Raw genomic sequence first — 20877 nt, 5'->3', positions numbered from 1 at the left:
ATAACATGTATGTTTTCTGATGATAAAAGTAGTATGTATTCATTGTAAAAAAATTATTTACAAATACAGAAAATAAAAATCACTCTAAAATCCACAATTAGCACATTACTTTATAAAACGGAAAATGAAAAATGACCACATCTGGGACTTCCCTGATGGCACAGTGGATAAGACTCCCAATGCAGGGGGCCAGGGTTCGATCCCTGGTCAGGGAACTAGATCCTACATGCATGCTGCAACTAAAGGCCCACCTGCCGCAACTAAGGAGCCCATCTGCCATAACTAACGCCCAGCGCAACCAACACCCAGCGCAAACAAATAAGTAAATATTTTTTTAAATGACCACATTTGTGCCAAAGTTTTGCTTTACAAAGCTCTCACAAATATCTCTGATTCTGAATCTGCAACAAAATCGTAGTAGAAAGTTATACTTCTATCGTAAGCTTCTATAGTTACACTTCTAAGGTAAATTGATAATTTCTAAAGTAAATTCCCTCTCTTCTGGGAAATTATTCTGAAAACTTTTTAGCACATCACTTCTTCAGATTTCTAAAATCCATTGTCTACATGATGCACCTAGAAGGAAATGAAGATTATATCCAATCCAATGCCAAGCCCTAGTGATTCCTCTGGGCTGTAATCTAAACTGATTATATAATCTGAACAGATTATAGCCCAGAGACGTGAAGCCTTTAGAACTAATCTTTAGAGACACAACTTTACTTGAATCATGGCTAACCTTTTATCAAATCATATCAGTTTGGCATCATTAAGAAGCTCTAACCTCTGCTGTGCATTGTGTAATCACCTGGGGAGCTTTTAAAATCCCAAATATGTAGGCCCAGACCAGGGAAATCAAAATCTCTGGGGTCTGGTATCACTGCATTCAAAAACAGGTGATTCCAATGTGTATTCAAGGTTGGGAACTCTGCTCTAGGGAAAAAGCATCACACACACCCCACCCCCAATAGTGCTTAGAATGTATAGAATGTCTTTCACGTCAATGGCAAAACATGTCTGGTACACTTGTCCCCCAGTGTAGATTAGAGATAACCAGAAACAAAGTATATTTTTTGTTTTCCAATTATATTCTTTTTTCCTAATTTTTATTATAAATATATTATATTTCAAATATATATAGTCTGATTCTCTTATTGTAAAGTTTCGAGAAATATTTTTAAAATTTTCAAAACTAAGTTAATTTTAACTCATTGATAGATTGTATCATATCTGCTCTCCACTTCACATCATACATACATTAAAATTGCATATAAATTACAAACTTAAAAGTAAAACACAACTATAATAAGTGCAGGAGAACATTTGGAGAATATATATGCAAATTGGGGATGGGAGGGCCTTTTTAAGCAATATGTAAATGTAAACATGACTGATTTAACTATACAACAAACCTCTCTATGAAAAACACCATAAATAAAGCTAAAATACATATAAAAAGCAAGGAAAGAATATTTGTGATATATGTAGCAAGGTACAATTAGCATCCTTAATATTTAAATATTCTTACAAATTAAAAAGGCAAAGACCACCAGTCCACAGTAGAAAAAATGTGAAAAGTCCAAAAATAAGCTATTCACAAAAGAAACATAAACAACCAAAATATAAAAGCAGATGTTCAATCTCAGCAAGGAAAAAATTAATTCAAATTGAAATAATAAAGAAATATTTGGCCACTTACAGGACTGTAAGGAGACCTTGATTCTCTTGGTGGGAAAATAACTCCAAAATATCCTTTATCCAGATTCACCAGTTGTTAACATTTTGCTGCAGGTGCATCGTTAATCTCTTGCTCTCTTGAAATACATATTGAAGAATAGGTTGCATACATCATAATACATCACGCCCCTCCTCTCCTCAGTATTACTACATGTGCATATTTTATTATCCTTTGTAAGGATTTTGTTTACTGCCATTGAGTAAAAAGATAACAATCTAGCTCACACTTATTAAATATATTAGTGGATATCAAAATCATAAAACTATTCTCCAAAAGAATTTCCTTGATCATCATAACACATAGTAAACACCTGGAAAATGGACTGACATAGTTGTTTCCTTCTCAGAGTTTGGCTCCTAAAACATGACCACAGTGAAGAAACTTGTAGCCATACATCAAGAACTTTATTTGAATTCCAAGACAGTACCGGAGGGCCAGTTTATCCAGGAGCAGATTGTCATGTGCGCACATAAGCACGAACACTCAGATGCACCCACGTGTTTAAAGAAGCCAAGAAGCTGGGATACACCCCTTGAGCAATGCTTTGAAAACTAAAACCCTAGGTGTCCAATTTTACAAATGTGCAAATTGCTAAAGTGAAATAAGATTCTGCTAAGGGTAAAATGATATCAGGATTGGCAGGGGTGTGTGGGGAGGGAGGTGAAGGACTACTAAGGAAGGAGAATTCGATGAATGTTGAGTTTGTAAGTATTTCCCTGGGATAAGGAAACTACTCCATTTGTCCAGAAGAAAGAGAATCAGCTGCTGTGTTTGGACCCTGGCTATAGATATGGTGTGTTTGGACATATGGCAAAGATCATGTTTAAACAAATACCAAAAATGCCTGCCCAAAGCAGTCATATTCTAATAATATACATGCACCGTTCGATTCTGTCTAGAGATGCATCTTAATTGCATTAATATCAGAGTCAATTTTCTTTTTTAAAAAATATTTATTTATTTAGGCTGCGCTGGGTCTTAGTTGTGGCACACGGGCTCTTCATTGTGGTATGCAGGATCTTTTGGTTGTGGCATGTGGGCTTCTTAGTTGCGGCATACTTGAGGGCTGTAGTTCCTCATCCAGGGATCGAACCTGGGCCCCCTGCATTGGAAGCACGGAGAAGTCTCACCCACTGGACCACCATGGAAGGTCCATCAGAGTCAATTTTCAATTTTCACTACTTCTCCTTAAATGTTGGTCTTTCCTTAACAAACTGAGGAACATGATCTAATCACTTATGTTCACTGAAGTTCTGGTGTTTTCTCCAATACAGGCTGAACATATGAAAAAGGATGATAATCATAAACTCTGTCAAGCTGAAAAAAATAGTTTCATAACAGATTTCTATCTGTAATTCAGAGGTGGGTCTTTAGTTGGGTTTCTATTTCCTACCTTCATTCTAATCTTTGATCTACTGGCCTGTATTTTTTTTTTCTTTTTTTTACTTTGAAACAATGTCAAACTCACAAAAAAATTGCAAATGAACTCCAAAATGTGCTTTATCCACATTCACCAGTTGTTGACATTTGCCACATTTGCATTATCAATCTCTTGTTCTCTCCAAGTACATATTGAAGTTTGGGCTGCATACATCATAATACATCACACCTCTTTACTCTTCAGTAGTATACATGCATCTCCTAAGAACACAAATATTGACTTTATTCTCTTATATAATCTCAGTACAGCTATTAAACTCAAAGAATTTAAAATTAATATTATACTTTTACCTTATCAATCATCCTTATCCCAATTTCATCAATTATCTCAATAATGTCCTTTATACTTTTTCTCCTCAGAGTCCAGGATCCAGTCCAGGATAACATATTGCATTTAGTTGTTATTTAGTCTTTGTTCTCATTTAATCTGGAACAATTCTTACTCTACCTTTAATGACATACTTTTAAAGAATACAGGCCAGTTATTTTTGAAGAATGTTCCTCAATTTGGGTTTATCTGCTGTTTTCTCATGATTAGATTCATTCTATTGCATCCCCAGCCAGAATACTAAGTAAGGGATATTGTGTCCTTCTCAGGAAATGACATATTGAGGCAGGTTATGTCTGTTGTCTCCCATCAGTGATGTTCATTTTGCTATCCAGTCAAAGGATTGTTCTGCTTATCCACTGTACAGTAACCATTTTTTCCCATTGCAGCAGTGAGCAATCTGTGGGGAGACATTTAGAGACCATGCAAATATCCTGATCCTTCTCAAATTTTTCACCTGGATTTATCATTTATTGATAATTCTCACCCAAATCAATCTTTAATGATTACAAACTGGTGACTCTTGATTTATCAATCAGTTTTCTGCTATAAGGAAGGGCTTTCACTTCATATCTGTCTATCTACCTGTCTACCTATCTATCTATATATCTATCTACCTACCATCTACTATATGTTATCAGTAATGACTCATGGATTTCTATTTTATTCAGTGAGTTATAAACTATTACTGTCTTTATTTATTTTTATGTTTAAATTTTCCCAGATTGAGCCAGAATCTGGATTCAAGCTGGATTCATTGCCCTGTCATTTTTTTTTTTTTTTTTTGAGCACTTCCTTATATTCTGGCACAAGAAAATGTTACCTTCCCTATCACAGTCTTGAAATCAGCTATTTCTCCTAGGAAACTTGGGTTCCTCTTAGTGTGGCATGGTATTTAGAAGGTAAGATTTGGGTGCTAGGTATGCCCATTACTACTGGAGTGTAATTGCTTCTAGCTGTTCAAAAGGTAGAGCTAAGAGAGGAAAAACATATGTACATAGATAGATGATAAAGACAGACAGACAGACAGATGGACAGACAGATAGACAGATATGAAATAGTTCATACCTTCAAGTCCAAATTCCAATCCACCCCACAAGATTTTTTCCTTGCCTTTCCCTATCCCATATTTGTATCTTCCTGCAGAGTAAAAATCCTGGTTTCCAAGAATATCAATCCATTCACTCATTTACTTATTCCTACAACGCATAAGAAATAATTTTAGAATTGCTACACCTATAATACTACAAAAATCAAATCTAAAAAAAAAAAGTTCAAGCTTCATTTGTGGGTTAATTTCTCCCCCTAGACTGAGAGTATATAGTAAAGGACTGTATTCAAAAGATATTTGAGGAAAACTTCCACTTCTAGTAAGATAGGATAAACATACTTTTCTTTATTTCTTCTGTTCAGTACAACTAAAAACCCTGGACTTTATACATAAAACAAACATAAGAAGACTGAAAGGTGGAGAGAAGGCAAACCAGCCAGGGACCTCAACACCTGAGGAACGACATGATGGTGAATTCCCTGGGTTTTCTTTTTGCTTCCTGTAACCCACACTTGGAACTGAAGGAGCTGGCAATCCAGAAATTTCCATAGGCATAGATAAACACAAAACAACAAAAGCCTGTTCTCTCTAGCCAAATCGTAGCCTAGCAAGATGGAAATCTTTTGGACAATAACTAACTGCTCTTCTCTAACCAAATATCACAGAAAAAGCTGGGTCCCAACCCCACCTCATGCCAGCAAAAGCCAGCTGGGGAATCCTAGACTTTCACCCTTGCTGGGCTGTAATGAGGTATCCCCACCCTTCCCCAATTACAACTGCATGCAAATCTACAATTATCTCGAAATAAAAATTTTAATTAAAAACAGGAACAGGGTTTCCCTGGTGGAGCAGTGGTTGAGAGTCCGCCTTTTGATACAGGGGACACGGGTTCGTGCCCAGGTCCGGGAAGATCCCACATGCCGTGGAGCGGCTGGGCCCGTGAGCCATGGCTGCTGGGCCTGCGCGTCCGGAGCCTGTGCTCCACAATGGGAGAGGCCACAACAGTGAGAGGCCTGCGTACCACACACACACAAAAACAACAAGAACAAATTATTTGGATTACTTCTTCCTTCTCCCCTTCAATGTGGATAGGTTATAAATTAGAAATAGTTGGGATTTGTTTTTGCTTACATTTAGTTTTATTTCCCCATACTTGAGGTTTTCATCTTAATTTTTGAATACGTAGAACATTAATATGCTTCCAAAAGGAAAAAAAATTTTCATAAAAAGGCATAGTCAGGCATCCCTGGTGGCTCAGTGGTTGAGAATCCGCCGACTAATTCAGGGGACACCAGTTCAAGCCCTCGTCCAGGAAGATCCCACGTGCCGCAGAGCAACTAAGCCCGTGAGCCACAGCTACTGAGCCTGTGCTCGAGAGCCCACGAGCCACCACTACTGAGCCCACAAGCCACAACTACTAAAGCCCATGTATCTACAGCCCATGCTCTGCAACAGAAGCCACCGCAGTGAGAAGCCCAAGCACTGCAACAGAGTAGCCCCCACTCGCAGCAACTAAAAAGAAAGCCCGCGCACAGCAACAAAGATCCAATGCAGCCATAAATAAATAAATAAATAAATAAATTTTTTTTAAAAAGGCATACTCAGAGAAGTGTCCTCTTTCCCCTATTTTCTCCACATTAATCTCTTCCCTCTTGCCTTCCACCTCCACACCCATTTAGGCAATCTATTTCACTACTTTCTAGTTAAACCTTCCTATGTTTCCTTTTGCAAGAGTAAGCAGATATGTGTATGTATGTTTTATTATTTCCCTTTCTTTCTAACTAGGTGTCTAGCTCCAGAAAAAAAAAAAGAGTTTATTGGTATTTTTATTGGGATAATTTTTTTAATTGAAGTATAGTTGATTAACAACATTGTGTTAGTTTCAGGTGTACAGCAAAGTGATTCAATTATACTTATTTATATTCTTTTCCATTATGGTTTACTATAGGATATTGAATATAATTCCCAGTGCTATACAGTAGGACCTTGTTGTTTATCTATTTTTTATATAGTAGTTTGTATCTGCTAATCTTTATTGGGATAATATTAAATTTATAAATTAACTTTGAGAGAAATTATATTTTGATGATATTGGAACAATCTAATCAAGATTAAAGACTGTCTTTCTCTCTGTTTGAATTTAGTTTTATATTTTTCAGAAATGATTTTTTCCTCATATAGATTTTAAATATTTCACATTTCATTTATTTCTAAGTATTTTCGATTTCTTACTATTGTAAAATGGGTTTTCTTTTCCAAAATATCTTCTAGTGATTATTATTTGCTTATATGAAAGTTATTAAGTTTGGTGTGTTAATTTTATTAATCTGGCCACCTTGCTGATTTCTTTTATTGAGTTGTTTTTATCACTAATTCTCCAGGTTTTCTAGCATTACTATTATGTCATCCTCAAACACAGTTAGTTTTAATTATTTTTCTGTTCCAGTTTTTATACCTTTGTTTTCTCTTGTCTAATTGAGTTGGTTAATACCTACAGTAATATGTTAAATAATAATGGAGATAGTAGGCATTCTTGCTTTGTTCTGGCCTTGATGGGTGTGCCTCTGTTTTCACATTAGGTAAAATGTTGGCTTTATATATGAATGTGTGTGAATATATACATACATATGTATATACACATACACATATGTGTGTGTATATACATCAATATGTGTATATGTCTACCTTAATCATATCAATGGTATTTGACATTTCCTAATCAATGATCTGTGATATATGAATATTACACATAAAGGAAGTATTAACCAATTTTTATTTTCTTCAAAGTTTTTATTAGGCATGAGTGTTAAATTTTTTCAAAGGCTTTTTCAGAGCTATTAATATATTAGTTTATATTAATAGATTTTCTAACATTGAATCATCCTTGCATTTCTTTATAGACCCTTCTTGGTCATGATGTTTTCTTAATGTGGTATTGAAGTCTGTTAACTAAAATTTTATTTTGGATTTTTTGCATCAATATTCATAAATGATATTTATCTGGAATTTTCTCCTTTTTAAACTATATCATATTTAGATATTAGTGTTATACTCCCTTTGTAAGAAGAATTTGGAAGTTTTCCTTCATTTTCTCTGAAGCAATTTAAGTAGCACTAAGACTATCTGGTCTCTTTTGCAGGATTCCCCTATGTCATTTGAGTCTAATGACTTTTGCAGGATAGTTTCTTAATAACTTGCTTTAATTCTATTATAACTGCTCTGCTTATGTTTCTATCAACACTTGGGCCCATTTTGGTAAATTGTATTTTCCTATGAATTTCATCTAGGTTTTCTAATTTCTTCACATACAGTTATGCAAAGTAGTCTTTCATGGCTTTTAAAATTTTCTGTCATTTCATGCTGTATATTTGTGCTTTTTCCCTTTTTAAAATTAAATTTGTTAGTGGTTCATCTCTTTTGTTGATTAAAAAAACAGGATTTTGATTTAATCTCCTGTTTTTCTATTTTCTGCCTCATTAATGTCTAATTCTACCTTCATTATTTACTTCCTTGAAGTTTCTTTTTATTTACTTTCTTGTTCTTTTTCTAGGTATTTTTCTTTTTATTCACTTTCATTTTTATGTACTTGCCACATACGTACTTGCCACTATGAATTTTCTGCTGATTGCTACTTTAAAAGTAGTATCTCATTAATTTTTATTTATAGATTTAAAAATTATCACTATTTTTCAGAAATTCTGAAATTTATGCTTAGATTTTAGCTTTCACACAAGCGTTAACTAATGAAAGATTTTTTAAAAATTTCTTAGTGGGAGGTTCTACTTGGTGGATTGAAGATAGCCATACATTTTTTACATACTTCCACTGAGAAGTGGGGTCTGTTTACCTTCCTCCTTGATTCTGGACTGGACTATTACCACTTAGATCAACAGAATATGTTGCTCTGGATGTATCTTATGAGGACTGTCAGTTACTGCTTTGGTCTCTTGAATCCCTGTACCACCACATAGGAGTCTGACGATTAAACTAGAGAGACCATGTGCAGAACCCTGAAACTACAGAGAAGGGAAGGGAAAGCAGTTAAACCCAGCCTTCCATGTCCCAGTTCCTGCCAAGGCACTGGATATGTGGGTAGAGAAGTCATCTTGGAAGTGTATCCTCCAACCAAGTCATCCCAGCTGACACCATAGAATCAGAAATAAAAGACCCAATAGAGCTCTTTCCAAATTCCTTACCAACAAAATCATGTGCAAAATATAATGTTTTAAAGCACTACATTTCAAGCCACTAAGTTTAAACCTCTTAGGAAAAAGAGAAAATAGCTTTTTATCTCTTATAGCCTCAAAAGGCAGCATAACTGTATAGAAAATTTGGGGCTTGCATTTTCTTTCCCTGAATTTTCTGAAAATGCACCTCTGCTGTACCTTGTTTTGTATGTGGCTTTTTAGAAGTTTGATGGCAGCCTAATTTCCTTAACCTTATAACTAATTTGATCTTTTTGCTTGGAGGCCCTGAGGATGTTTTTCTTTGTCTTTAAAGAGTAATAGTTTTAATCTTTCTGTATTTGGTGGCTTGCTTGCTTTTTTTTTTTAAATTTCCCTTGGTTTTTAAGGAAGGCATGCATTTTGTTTTTGTTTTAAAGGGTCTTTCAAAATGCCTTTAAATCTTTTTTTTCCTACTTAACATTTTACTATCTGGTCTATAATTCTTAAATGGTATCCTTTGACTCCCACATATTACTTAGAAACCAGGCAATTATCTTTTCTACTCTATTTTTCTCTTCCTTCTCCTCTCATTTTATAGTTGCATTTTTTCTACTGTCAGTATGTACAATGCTCACATACTATCCTTCCACCCATATACCCACTCTTGTCTCAGTCTTTGTTCCACAATTAAATGTATTAAATGATGAACGTCAGTGCATTTGCCTTAATTTCCCCCTTCTTGCTTCTTTCCTTTCTCTTATTGCCATATTTTTGAAGGGTACCACACTTTTCTGACTCCTCCCCTAGAAGCAATGCTTTTCCAAAGCTTCCAATCCTGGAAGCTCAGAACACTTTCAAGGCCATTCCCTATATCTCATGCTATGAACTACCAAGTCCCAAACCTGAGGTCAGTATATTTGCACTAGTTTGTCTTTTATTTTCTGGGTGTGATTTTTGTCTCGGCTTCACATGTATTCTCAGCTCTCCTCTTTCTTTCTTAAGCCTTCCTTCTCTTACTCTCCATACCCCTCAGCTTGCAGCAATGGCAAGACATCTGTTGGAATTTGATGTTTATTTCTCTTACAAGCAATGTGAGGTTCATGGTATTCTCTCTCCTACTAATGCTAAAAATGTGGTCATGTGTGGTTTTAAAAAATTTTTATTAAACTAATAGGTTCTTTGGGGAGGGACGAATGCATGAAGATAATAGGATACAGGTGGCCACCATTATCCTCTAGACTTGCTATCTTGCTTTTTTTTTTTTTTTTTAACATCTTTATTTGAGTATAACTGTTTTACAATAGTGGGTTAGTTTCTCCTTTACAACAAAGTGAATCAGTTATACATATACATATGTTCCCATAACTCTTCCCTCTTTTGTCACCCTCCCTCCCACCCTCCCTATCCCACCCCTCTAGGTGGTCACTAAGTACAGAGGTGAACTCCCTTTGCTATGCTGTAGCTTCCCACTAGCTATCTAATTTACATTTGGTAGTGTGTATATGTCCCTGCCATTCTCTCACATCGTCACAGCTTACCCTTCCCCCTCCCCATATCCTCAAGTCCATGCTCTAGTAGGTCTGTGTTTTATTCCCTCCTACCACTAATCTCTTCATGACATTTTTTTTTTTTTTTTTTTAGATTCCATATATATGTGTTAGCATACGGTATTTGTTTTTGTCCTTCTGACTTACTTCACTCTGTATGACAGATTCCAGGTCTATCCACCTCATTACAAATAACTCAGTTTCATTTCTTTTTATGGCTGAGTAATATTCCATTGTATATATGTGCCACATCTTCCTTATCCATTCATCTGTTGATGGACACTTAGGTTGCTTCCATGTCCTGGCTATCGTAAATAGAGCTGCAATAAACATTTTGGTACATGACTCTTTTTGAATTATGGTTTTCTCAGGGTATATGCCCAGTAGTGGGATTGCTGGGTCATATGGTAGTTCTATTTGTAGTTTTTTAAGGAACCTCCATACTGTTCTCCATAGTGGCTGTATCAATTTACATTCCCACCAGCAGTGCAAGAGTGTTCCCTTTTCTCCACACCCTCTCCAGCATTTATTGTTTCTAGAGTTTTTGATGATGGCCAATCTGGCCGGTGTGAGATGATATCTCATTGTAGTTTTGATTTGCATTTCTCTAATGATTAATGATGTTGAGCATTCTTTCATGTGTTTGTTGGCTATCTGTATATCTTCTTTGGAGAAATGTCTATTTAATTCTTCTGCCCATTTTTGGATTGGGCTGTTTGGTTTTTTGTTATTGAGTTGCATGAGTTGCTTATAAATTTTGGATATTAATCCTTTGTCAGTTGCTTCATTTGCAAATGCTATCTTGCTTTTTTGAGATGTTTTCTCTCAAAATTTTCAGTACTCTTACCCTTATTTCTTTGCTCCTAGGAATCACAGAGAACATGATAAGGAATTCGGCATCAATGGAAATCTATGTAACTACAATATTTCAAAAATTTAACTCCTTACTACTGTCACAATGTTAAACACTTGGGAAATTCTTTAAGATAAAAACAACTAGCACACTTAATAAATGGTGTATTAAAATAATGGCAATGATAGGAAAATTGCTACTTTTCTGTAAGGACTTAACTGTGTATATAAGTTATATCAAAATAATACATAAAAAACATTGGGTTTTTTTTTTCCTGAATAGTTAAGGAATGAGTCATCAGTGTTATACCCTATAGCAAGGAGAAGAAAAATTATAATGACTCCCTCATTCAACCACATAATTGAAATTAATTGTATAAAAAGAGGACAACACAAACTTATCCAATAGTTTATAGCCTAATTTTTCCACTATTTAAACAAATTAAGACTCATATGTTTACATACAAAATCAATTTTATTATAATTAAACAAAAAGAGGTCCTTAATACAAATATTAGCATTCTCTTTCCACTGAAACCAAAAGATACAATTTTATTAATTTTCATTTCTTTCTGCTATAGTCCAAATTATTGAACTTTTGGTCTACAATGTCCTTCAGTGTGTCTTTGCATCATTCCTGACTTCTGGAATATCCATGAACATCCTGAGTAATATTGTAATAATACGCCTTACTCCACTGTTTTCTAACTCTGGTTGTTAGCAAAAAAGAAGTTGTTCGTTTTTAATGGGGAGCCATTCTGCTTCTTTGTAATTGCAATATTGCTTCTGTATCCATTGCATAGAACAGTGTTTCTCAAAGTCATTACATCACCTGCATCATTCCCCTGGGTTGAGTGTTAAATTGCGGTTTCCTAGGCCCCAGGCTGCTGAATTTGAATTTCTACCTGTAGAACACAGTAGCCTCCATTTTAACAACCTAAGCAGTTGCTCCTAAGCATAGTCCTCCAGGGCAAGAATCAGTGCCTGGTGCTGCACTAAGCTAGTCTGGTCTCCCCACAGTCTGCTCCAGTCCTTAACCCTTTCTTGCATGATAAAATTTCCAGATGCTTGGTGATCTTAGGTACCTTCCTATGGACAGTTCATAGTTGTTATCAAGGTCCATAATTATTTAAATTTGGCACCCGAAATTAAACCTGATCCTGTAGAAATGGTCTGTTAATGTAGAATACATCAGAACTCTTACCTTCCTTGATCTATTACTTATACTGAAGTAACTTAACACTAGCATTTTTAGCAATTACTGTACATAATTCTATTGGTTCATAGAATGATTGTAATCAACTAAAGTCACAGATTTTTTTTTTACTTGAACGCCCATATTTATTCTAATCCAAACACAAAATTTTCATTTATCCCTGTTAGCTTTAATATGCCATCTTATTAAGATAATTTTCAAGATTTGGTTTCTTCACCTATCATATAAATATGTTCACTGTTGGTTTCATACTGCATGAAAACAGTCTCTAATAGAAAGCCACAGGTCTCTGTTCTTTACCCTATTTTTAAAAATATAATTCAGTTCTTATATGCAAATTCAAATATCCTCAAATATGTCCTTTACCCTATTCTATCTGAAGTTTTTATAATTAATTGACTTGGGTGAAGATAAGGGAAGTACCTCTGGGGCACTCTGTGCCAAGATGTTCAAAGGCACAGAAATGTCAATTTTCCCTAAAGAAATGAGAGAGGGAGAATTATTTTATATTTTAAAAAATTATGCCATAGAATGCAAATTCACATGGTTTTTAATTAAGACAGAATAATTCACAGAAATATCTCTCTTCTGCCAGACACTTAGGACAATTGGCCTGGTCTCTCCACACATACAGTTTTACTTTCCCCTTCCATTAGGAATATTCCAAGGAAAAGTTTGAGAAGCACCAAAATAAGATACCCTGTTTATTTTCATGTCCTCTGCAGAGTCGAGAAGCCTATGTTCATCCAGTCACTTATAAAAATGCTGAATTGAATAGGGTAAGGGCATTCTACTAGAGAATTTTTCATAATGTATAAAGCCATTTCTAGACATTATTGAGAGGAGGCAACCCATATTACTCCAACAAGTCAAAACAAACACCAGTAACTAGCTGCTATTCTATTTTCAAGCAGTCCTTTTTATCTATCAGTTTAGTAACCTAAAAATAAACCATTTTAGTTTATCAAACCTTTTCCTAGGTTGACATTTGTTGGCTCCTAATGACCATAACATTCCTTTCTGCATGCTCAAAAACAAGCCTTTTAACAACCTATTGTCAAACCTGTAAACATGAATCAAGTTGTCTATAATTTCCAGAATCCACCCTAGTCCCCTCTTTAAAAATAAAGATGAAACTTACCCATCTGTGGTCTTGCAGTATTTCTCCTATTTGTCATGACTTTTCAAATACTTTTCAAAAACAGTAGCTCTGAGATTATGGCTGAAAATTCTGTTACCACCCTGGTACCTAATATATCTGGCCTCATTTTAAATACCTTGGAGTTAGTTTACTAATCCCTTATCTATCTTGGGCTGAAATTCTCACTTCTCATAATTTGTTCTCCATATTTAGCTTTAAAACCCATCTAGAAAAGGGAAGGAAAGAGGGAAAGAAAGGGATGGGAAAGAGAGAAGGAAAAATAGGAGTTAAATGATTCTGCTACTTCTCTGATATACCTTCTGTTATCATCTCTAAGCAATAGACTTATTATTTCCTTGTTATTTTTGACTAAAAAAAAAACAGCCTTATAGTTCCTTCTGGTCAACTTTACCATTTTTTTTTGGCCTTGATTTATTTGGGGACTTAATTTATGACATTTCTATAATAAATTTGCTAATTTCTATACTCTTTCTTCTTTATACCTTTTATATATATATCATTTGAAATTTGAGATTACTAAATAGCCATTCAACTTTCCTAAGCTTTCTTCCATTTTATTAGAATTATTTCATAATTATTCAGCAGTTTGTGTGTGTGTGTGTGTGTGTGTATGTGTGTGTGTGTTTAAATCTCTCTTTGTTAGCCATAATCCCTTTTTGAGGCTCAAGTCCCTGGGTCAAAATTTTTTTCTTTGAACTTTTTGCAAAAGTTTCCCAAGGCACCTGTCTGACTCTATTTAGGGTTTGCTTTTCTGGCCATTATAAACTATTTGCTTGGAGTTCTCAACATCTTTTATATCATAGCACATCACTGATGAGAGCCTCACATGTGACACACCCTCACCATGTATCCTGAGTTTTACAACCTCAAATATATTTTGTCTGAAAGTAAAATATTGTAATCATATTTAATTACCACATATATTGCTATCTATCATTTATGAGTGCTCTTCACAATGCATATGGTGACATTGATAAACAGGCTGTTGCTTATGTGGAATTTCATGCCACTTGCTATAATGTCAACCTTTCTCTCCCACTCAAGGAAGCATACTGTAAGAACATAAGGGCAATGATATCATCAGGATCACCTTGACTATGTTCAAATGTATGTATTTTTAGAAAGTAGATGATTTATAATTTAATTTATCTTACTATGAGTAACAAATTACTTGCAACTCACCTCGTGTGCCAAGTCCAAGTTGAAGATGACAAAGGTGCTTTCTCCTGCTGTTCCTATCCCCTTCACACCACCAATTACCTTTTCCTCACTAGGCAAAATTAAGTCCAGGGTTCACTTGACTTTTATTATGAGAGCAGTCAGTAATTTATCTCATTAGGATGGTCCAAGTCTCCTTTCTTGACAAATAACCTGCCTTTGTACAATTTGGATGTCTTTTGGCTCAGTAGTCTGCAACATTCTCCTACACTATTTCTAATGTGGTAGTATTTTGGCAGTCTGTTTATATGAGCCTTTAAAATATGGCAATGAAATTCCATGATGTCTTTAGAGTAAAGAAATGCACATTTCTGTAATCATTAAATTTAAAGTAAATTATCTAACATAAGTTGAAGTTAAACACAAAACTGTCTTTAAAAGGTATTTTTCAAACAAAAAATCCTAACAATGAATACCGAATTAAAAACTGTTAGATCATTAGACAATGCACATAGTGATAAAAGCACCAAGGACAAAGAGGCTGGAAAGGAAAGGAAAGGAGACAAGAAGGGGAAGTTTGGGAGTTCTAAGCAGGCCATCTCTCCATGCTGGTCTTCTAATACGCAGATTATGGCTAAACTAGAATTCTCTTTTTCTTTTTAATTAAAAGCCATTTGGAATGAGCAGTTTTTCATTCTCCTGCTGCTTGTGTTATAATTTCCACAATGTGTTACCAACAAATGAAAGCCAATTTGTTTCTTATATAAAATATAGAACTTGCTTCTCAGCATATTTCAGGACTCCTGACACACCTGTATAAATCTGTTCTACACTCCAAAATCGTTAATGTAAAGGGAATATAATCTTTAGTAAATATGGTGAAAAAAAACTTCTTTTAAAAAACTAAATTTTATTTATGAAGCCCCTTTCCTATCTAATCATGTGACCCACTCCAATTCAATTTCCCTGATGTTTTTAACCTAGAGTTTGACTAAATAAATCCACAGAATTTGCTCTTTCAAAATCCTAAAACATCCTTTTGGGATCTAAAAGACTTTCGAAGTTCTTCCCTCTATCCAGGTAATCAAAATATAACATGGCAAAAGACAAACACTTTAGTTGTGGTCCTTTGGCTACCTGAATATCTTCTGACAAAGCAGAAGGGAAAAAAAGAAGTGAAGGAAGTAAGGGGAGGGAGGGAGAGAAGAAAAGAGGGAAGGGGAAAAGAAGAGTACATAACAAAATATTAAAGAGATTGTTTTAAAATGAGCACATTTTTTAAAAAGACCCTATATAGTCTGTTAGCAGATGTGTTAGAATGCAACAGTTACTATCGTCAAAATGGCCTTACTATTCCATGATCCTCTTTTTAAACTTATTTTTGCTAGTACCTCTATTTCTAAGGAAAAATTTTTTCTTCCTTGCAATATAAATACCACTATACTGTATTGCAATGCATAATGGTACCAAGAGCTAGAGCTCTCCCTGTCCATGGGGTTGCATTTAACCTTAGTGAACACAAAATTCTGTACTATTCCACTCTCACCTATGAGGCAATGGCAGCAAATGTGCACAGCAAATGCCACAAAGCACTATGAACAAGAATGAACACCAAGGCTTAGCTCATTATACTAAACTTTCTTTACCGCCCAAAAACCTATCTTTTTAAAATTCAGAGTTTACTTTATATGACTATTTTCACATGAATTTATTTTTAAGAACTAGAACATTATCCTAAAATATATTATTAACTTACTTAGCACTACCCTGAAAATTATTTCTGTAGACATTTTCTCCACAACAAAAATCAAAATTATTTGTCTTTTCAGTTCAGAAGTCTCATGACTTTTTAAAAGCACACTTAAAAGCACTCCATTTGTGATTTTCATGAAGGAAATGAAAGCGTTCAAAAGTCATCCAAACAGAGGGTCAACTATATACCCTTAGATACTTAATTTTGTGAAAGAAATTTTGTGGAGCTCACATTTGCCTGAGCTGTAAAACCTTAGCAATAATACTCTGCTCTAGAACCCTCACTTTTAAAAGTCATGAGATTCCACACTTGACCTAGAGCAAAGCAGCAATTTTTCTGAATCGTCTCTGGGCCTTCGCGTCCAAAGTTCCCCTACACTTTGAGACCTGGGGGACAGCGTTTCAAATTGGATATAAGTCTCTTTCGCCAAATCATCTTCCCAGAGAGAGTCTGACTTACACTGAAGTTTGCAAACTTTGTACAACAGGAAAAAAATCAATGGCAAGACAACAACACAGGCAGCACCACTCACCACCATAAGGAAAGACCCTTGGGAATCACCTTCTTCTTCAATTCTGTCAGTAGAAAAGGTGATACATTGGTCTTTCTGGGGAGGCATTCCTTTTGGACAGACACATGCTATATATTGCCGACCAGGCAACAAGCCACTTATGGTGACTTGGTTCTTGCTGGAGTCTGCATTAAGCAGCAGCAGGTCCTTCTCACCATACTTGGAATACAACACAGTCACTTCCAAATTCTGCGTGGTGTTAATGGTGTTCCACATCAAGATCACGCTTTCTTCGGTTTCGCTGACTACCTGGAGATTTTCTATTGTGGCATTCGTTTCCATCAGCAGGGCTTGATCCAACAATGCCAACTCTTCTCTTTTACTTGCACTAGCTGGGGGAAGCTTACCGCTACCCATCTCCACCTTGACATTTCTTTTCCCATCTGGGTGGAGTGACTGATGGCTGGCCATGGTAGTGCTTGTAGATATTCTAGTGCTTGGAGTTGTGGCTGAAGAAACAATGGAGGAAAAGAAAGGAGATAAGGAGAAGGAAGCAGTGGAGGGAGGAGATGAAGTAGAAGTAGGAAGAAAAGTGGAAGAAGCTGGGAAGGAAGAAGAGGAGGAATAAGGCCAGGGAGACAATGATGAACCAGGTAGAGTTGCAGATGTTCTAGATCTCAGCTGGACCTCTTGCTCAAGGTGATCCCCAGTTCCTCTTTCAGAAGTTTCTGATGATACGGTGGTCATGACAACACCAACCACTGTCACAGTAACCACAGCTTCTGCCATCCCAGCCAAATTTTTGGCCTTACATTTGTAATCCCCAGCATCCATGTAAGAAATGCCTGTCAAGCTTATTATGGACCATCTGACTCCCTCCCCTGGAGATTCCTGAATTACTGGAAGAAAGAGAAATGCATAATCTGTGAGATAAAAGAACGAAAAGATTCACGCAACATGCCAACTCAAAAGGCGACAATTTCTGGTTCTACACACATACCTCTCACATAAGCCAAGAGGGAAATGGCACGCTGCAAGTCTCTGATTGCAGGTGATGGTTCTGTAAATGGTTTACATGTAAGTGTAGGACATTCTGGGTGTCATGAAGTTTCTATGGGAAATAGTATTTTAAAAAGACATAGGGGGCTTCCCTGGTGGCGCAGTGGTTGAGAATCCGCCTGCTGATGCAGGGGACGCGGGTTCGTGCCCCAGTCCGGGAAGATCCCACATGCCGCAGAGCGGCTGGGCCCGTGAGCCATGGCCGCTGAGCCTGCGCGTCCGGAGTCTACGCTCCGCAATGGGAGAGGCCACAACAGTGAGAGGCCCGCGTACCACAAAAAAAAAAAAAAAAAGACATAGGGCTGAGAATTAAGAAACTTTGGCCTTAGTAAACTTTTGTTTACTAAGTAGCATGTGATTCTAGACAAGCCAATTAGGGTCTTTAGGCCTCTGTTTCCACATTTTTAAAATAAGGGGATAAGACAAAGTGATTTCAAATATCCCTTCCAATTTTAACCCACTATGATCCTGTAAAATGTTTATCACAAGACCTTACTTAAATATTTCTCAAAATATTTTTTCATTGTAATAAAGTGTTAACTATCCACATAATCAGAAGGCATAGTGGACCATTTTCTGGCATGGAGGAGTCATAATTTTTATTGTTATCTATCACAGTACATTTAATTTAGATAAAATTTAAACAATTAGTTTTTGGGGGGTTTTTTTGGTGGTACGTGGGCCTCTCACTGTTGTGGCCTCTCCGGTTGTGGAGAACAGGCTCCGGACGTGCAGGCTCAGCGGCCATGGCTCACGGGCCCAGCCGCTCCGCGGCATGTGGGATCTTCCCGGACGGGGGCACGAATCCGTGTCCCCTGCATTGGCAGGCAGACTCTCAACCACTGCGCCACCAGGGAAGCCCCAATGAGGTTTTTTATTTATGGAATAATACATAGTGTTTGCAAAATTGTAATTTTAATTTTCTAAACACTAAAATCTGAACGTATTTCCTTTCTGTCTTTATTTCTGAAGCTTTCTGAAGAATAATAATATGCACAGAGTGGTATTTCAGCAGCCCAAAATTTAACTCACTACCTTAAACTGTGGGCTTAGGCCTTGACTTTTTAAAAAAATTCTATCAGGTTTCATTATTTCAGCCTCAATTTAAATTTAATTTGGAAGAGTTTTAAAAATATATCCCTTTACTCATCAGAATATCACTATTGAAACTAAGGCCAAAACATTGATTTGGTCATAGTGGGATCTAAAAACCTGTGTAATCAATATTTTTAAAAATTACACTTTTTGCCTCATAATAAAGTTCCTATGTAATTTATTATTTGAATAATCATTCGAAAATAAGAAACTTGTTTGAAATTCCCTTGAAGGAAATTGTAATTGTTATACATTTTAAAGTGAGCAGTATCCAAGATGATGGAGGAAAGATAAAGACAAAGGCCTTATCTGCAACCATCCATCCACTGCATCATGTTGTTTTCCATCTAAGAAAGAAATCAGATTGTCTAATTTCATCTACATAGTTAATCAGACAAACTGTGGAAAATATTAATCAATAAAGTGTACCTTTCAAATTTCTTCCATTCAACAACCTTAGCATATTTCATTAGAAATAACTAGCCAATCTCAAATCATAAAAAAAACATAAGATTAAGTTCAGTCATTTGTAAACTCCTTGTTTCAAAGGTCTGAATTAAGAAGATACCTGTATAATTAACTGGCGAGCTGTCTGGTCTGGTCCAGGTGAGCTGCGGGGTAGGGTAGCCAGTGGTATCACACCGCAGCAGAACATTACTGCCCAGAGCAGACGTGATCTGGGTGGCCGAGGTCATCACCGATGGCTTCAGACACTGCTCCAGCTCAGCCCGCTGAAACGAAATCCCTGTGAGGCGTTCCGGTTCACTACAAACCATCAGTGGGTCCAGAAGTACTACCACAGGGTCAGCAACTTTTGACAATGCCATTATTTTGGAAATGTGACAGTCACAGAACCATGGGTTGTCCTGCAGGCCTAGACCAGAAGGGAGGAAAAGGTTGATAAAGGTTTTCCTGATGACTTCTTTTGACATCACAGCCTCGTGGGATGGCATTTCTGCACTGTGGCCCTAAAAACATAAGTGCTTTGAAGGATCAGAGTCACCTCTCTGTCAGTTTTGCTCTGCACTCCAGCCACCTAAATCAATATATCTTGTCAGTTCAGATCATTAATGATTATAGCTAACAGTTATGGAACATTTACTCTGTACTAGGCTCTGTTCTAAGCACTTACCTGTATTAACTGATTTAATCCCAACAATTCTATGAAAAGAATGTTATTTCCCCATTGTAAAGATGAAGAAGCTGAGACACAGAGGAACCAAATAACTTGACCAAAGTCATTTAGCTAAGCAGTGTCAGAGTCGAGATTTGAATCCAAGTACCAAAGAATGACGTAAATACAGCGATAGATTTCTAGGGTGCCATGAAAGTATTTATATTATTATAAGTATTATTATAGGGTGCTGCGAGGCACCTAACTCAGCCTGCAATGTCAAGATTTTGTGTGATTTTAAGGCATATTGAGGTAGTACAAGTTGTTGCAGCAAAAGTATAGAGTGAGATGCAGGCAACGTTAGGAGACAAGATTGGAAAAACTGGTAGAACATCGCTTGGCATGAATGTTACATGTGGTGGCCATGGAGGTGCACTGCTCAAATCCCCTTTCAAGACAGGTTCAGTAGCAGGGAATACAGTTAGCTGACAGCCTGAAGGCAAATGCCTTCAGGATCTGCCTCAGCTTTCAGAACTGTTAGCCAAAGTGTTATGTCCTTCAAAGAGGCTATCAGTGAAAGCTTAAAGAAAAGTGAGAAAAATGTTATTGGAAACTGGAGGAAAAGGCACCATTGTTATGGAGTAGAGAAGGTTTAGCAACACTATCACCTGTGGTTAACATCGGAAG

At 36.3% G+C, this 20877-nt stretch overlaps 1 protein-coding gene across 4 annotated transcripts in view; it reads right to left on the bottom strand.

Moving 5' to 3' along the window:
• Nucleotides 1-2620: 2620 nt before the first annotated feature.
• Nucleotides 2621-20877, bottom strand: part of LRIT3 (leucine rich repeat, Ig-like and transmembrane domains 3) — a 39804-nt gene continuing 21547 nt past the window's right edge. Inside the window, exons 2-5 of one of the 4 annotated variants that reach the window (XR_010841209.1) lie at nucleotides 19645-19950; nucleotides 16944-17821; nucleotides 3470-3906; nucleotides 2621-3379 (exon numbers count right to left, since the gene is read on the bottom strand). Coding sequence is in view for 3 of the 4 variants with exons in the window: in XM_059066170.2 (XP_058922153.1) it covers nucleotides 16698-17821; nucleotides 19645-19950 (1430 nt within the window). In the remaining variant the exon portion in view is untranslated. Of the gene's footprint in view, nucleotides 3380-3421; nucleotides 3907-16605; nucleotides 17822-19644; nucleotides 19951-20877 lie in introns of those variants that run through there. The other 3 variants (XM_067036969.1, XM_067036968.1, XM_059066170.2) reach the window with 3 other exon arrangements.

Source organism: Kogia breviceps, chromosome 6, assembly GCF_026419965.1.
Source record: "Kogia breviceps isolate mKogBre1 chromosome 6, mKogBre1 haplotype 1, whole genome shotgun sequence".
Lineage (NCBI taxonomy): Eukaryota > Metazoa > Chordata > Mammalia > Artiodactyla > Physeteridae > Kogia > Kogia breviceps.
Note: the sequence above shows the minus strand (reverse complement) of the source record. Positions and strands in the feature narration are given on the sequence as shown.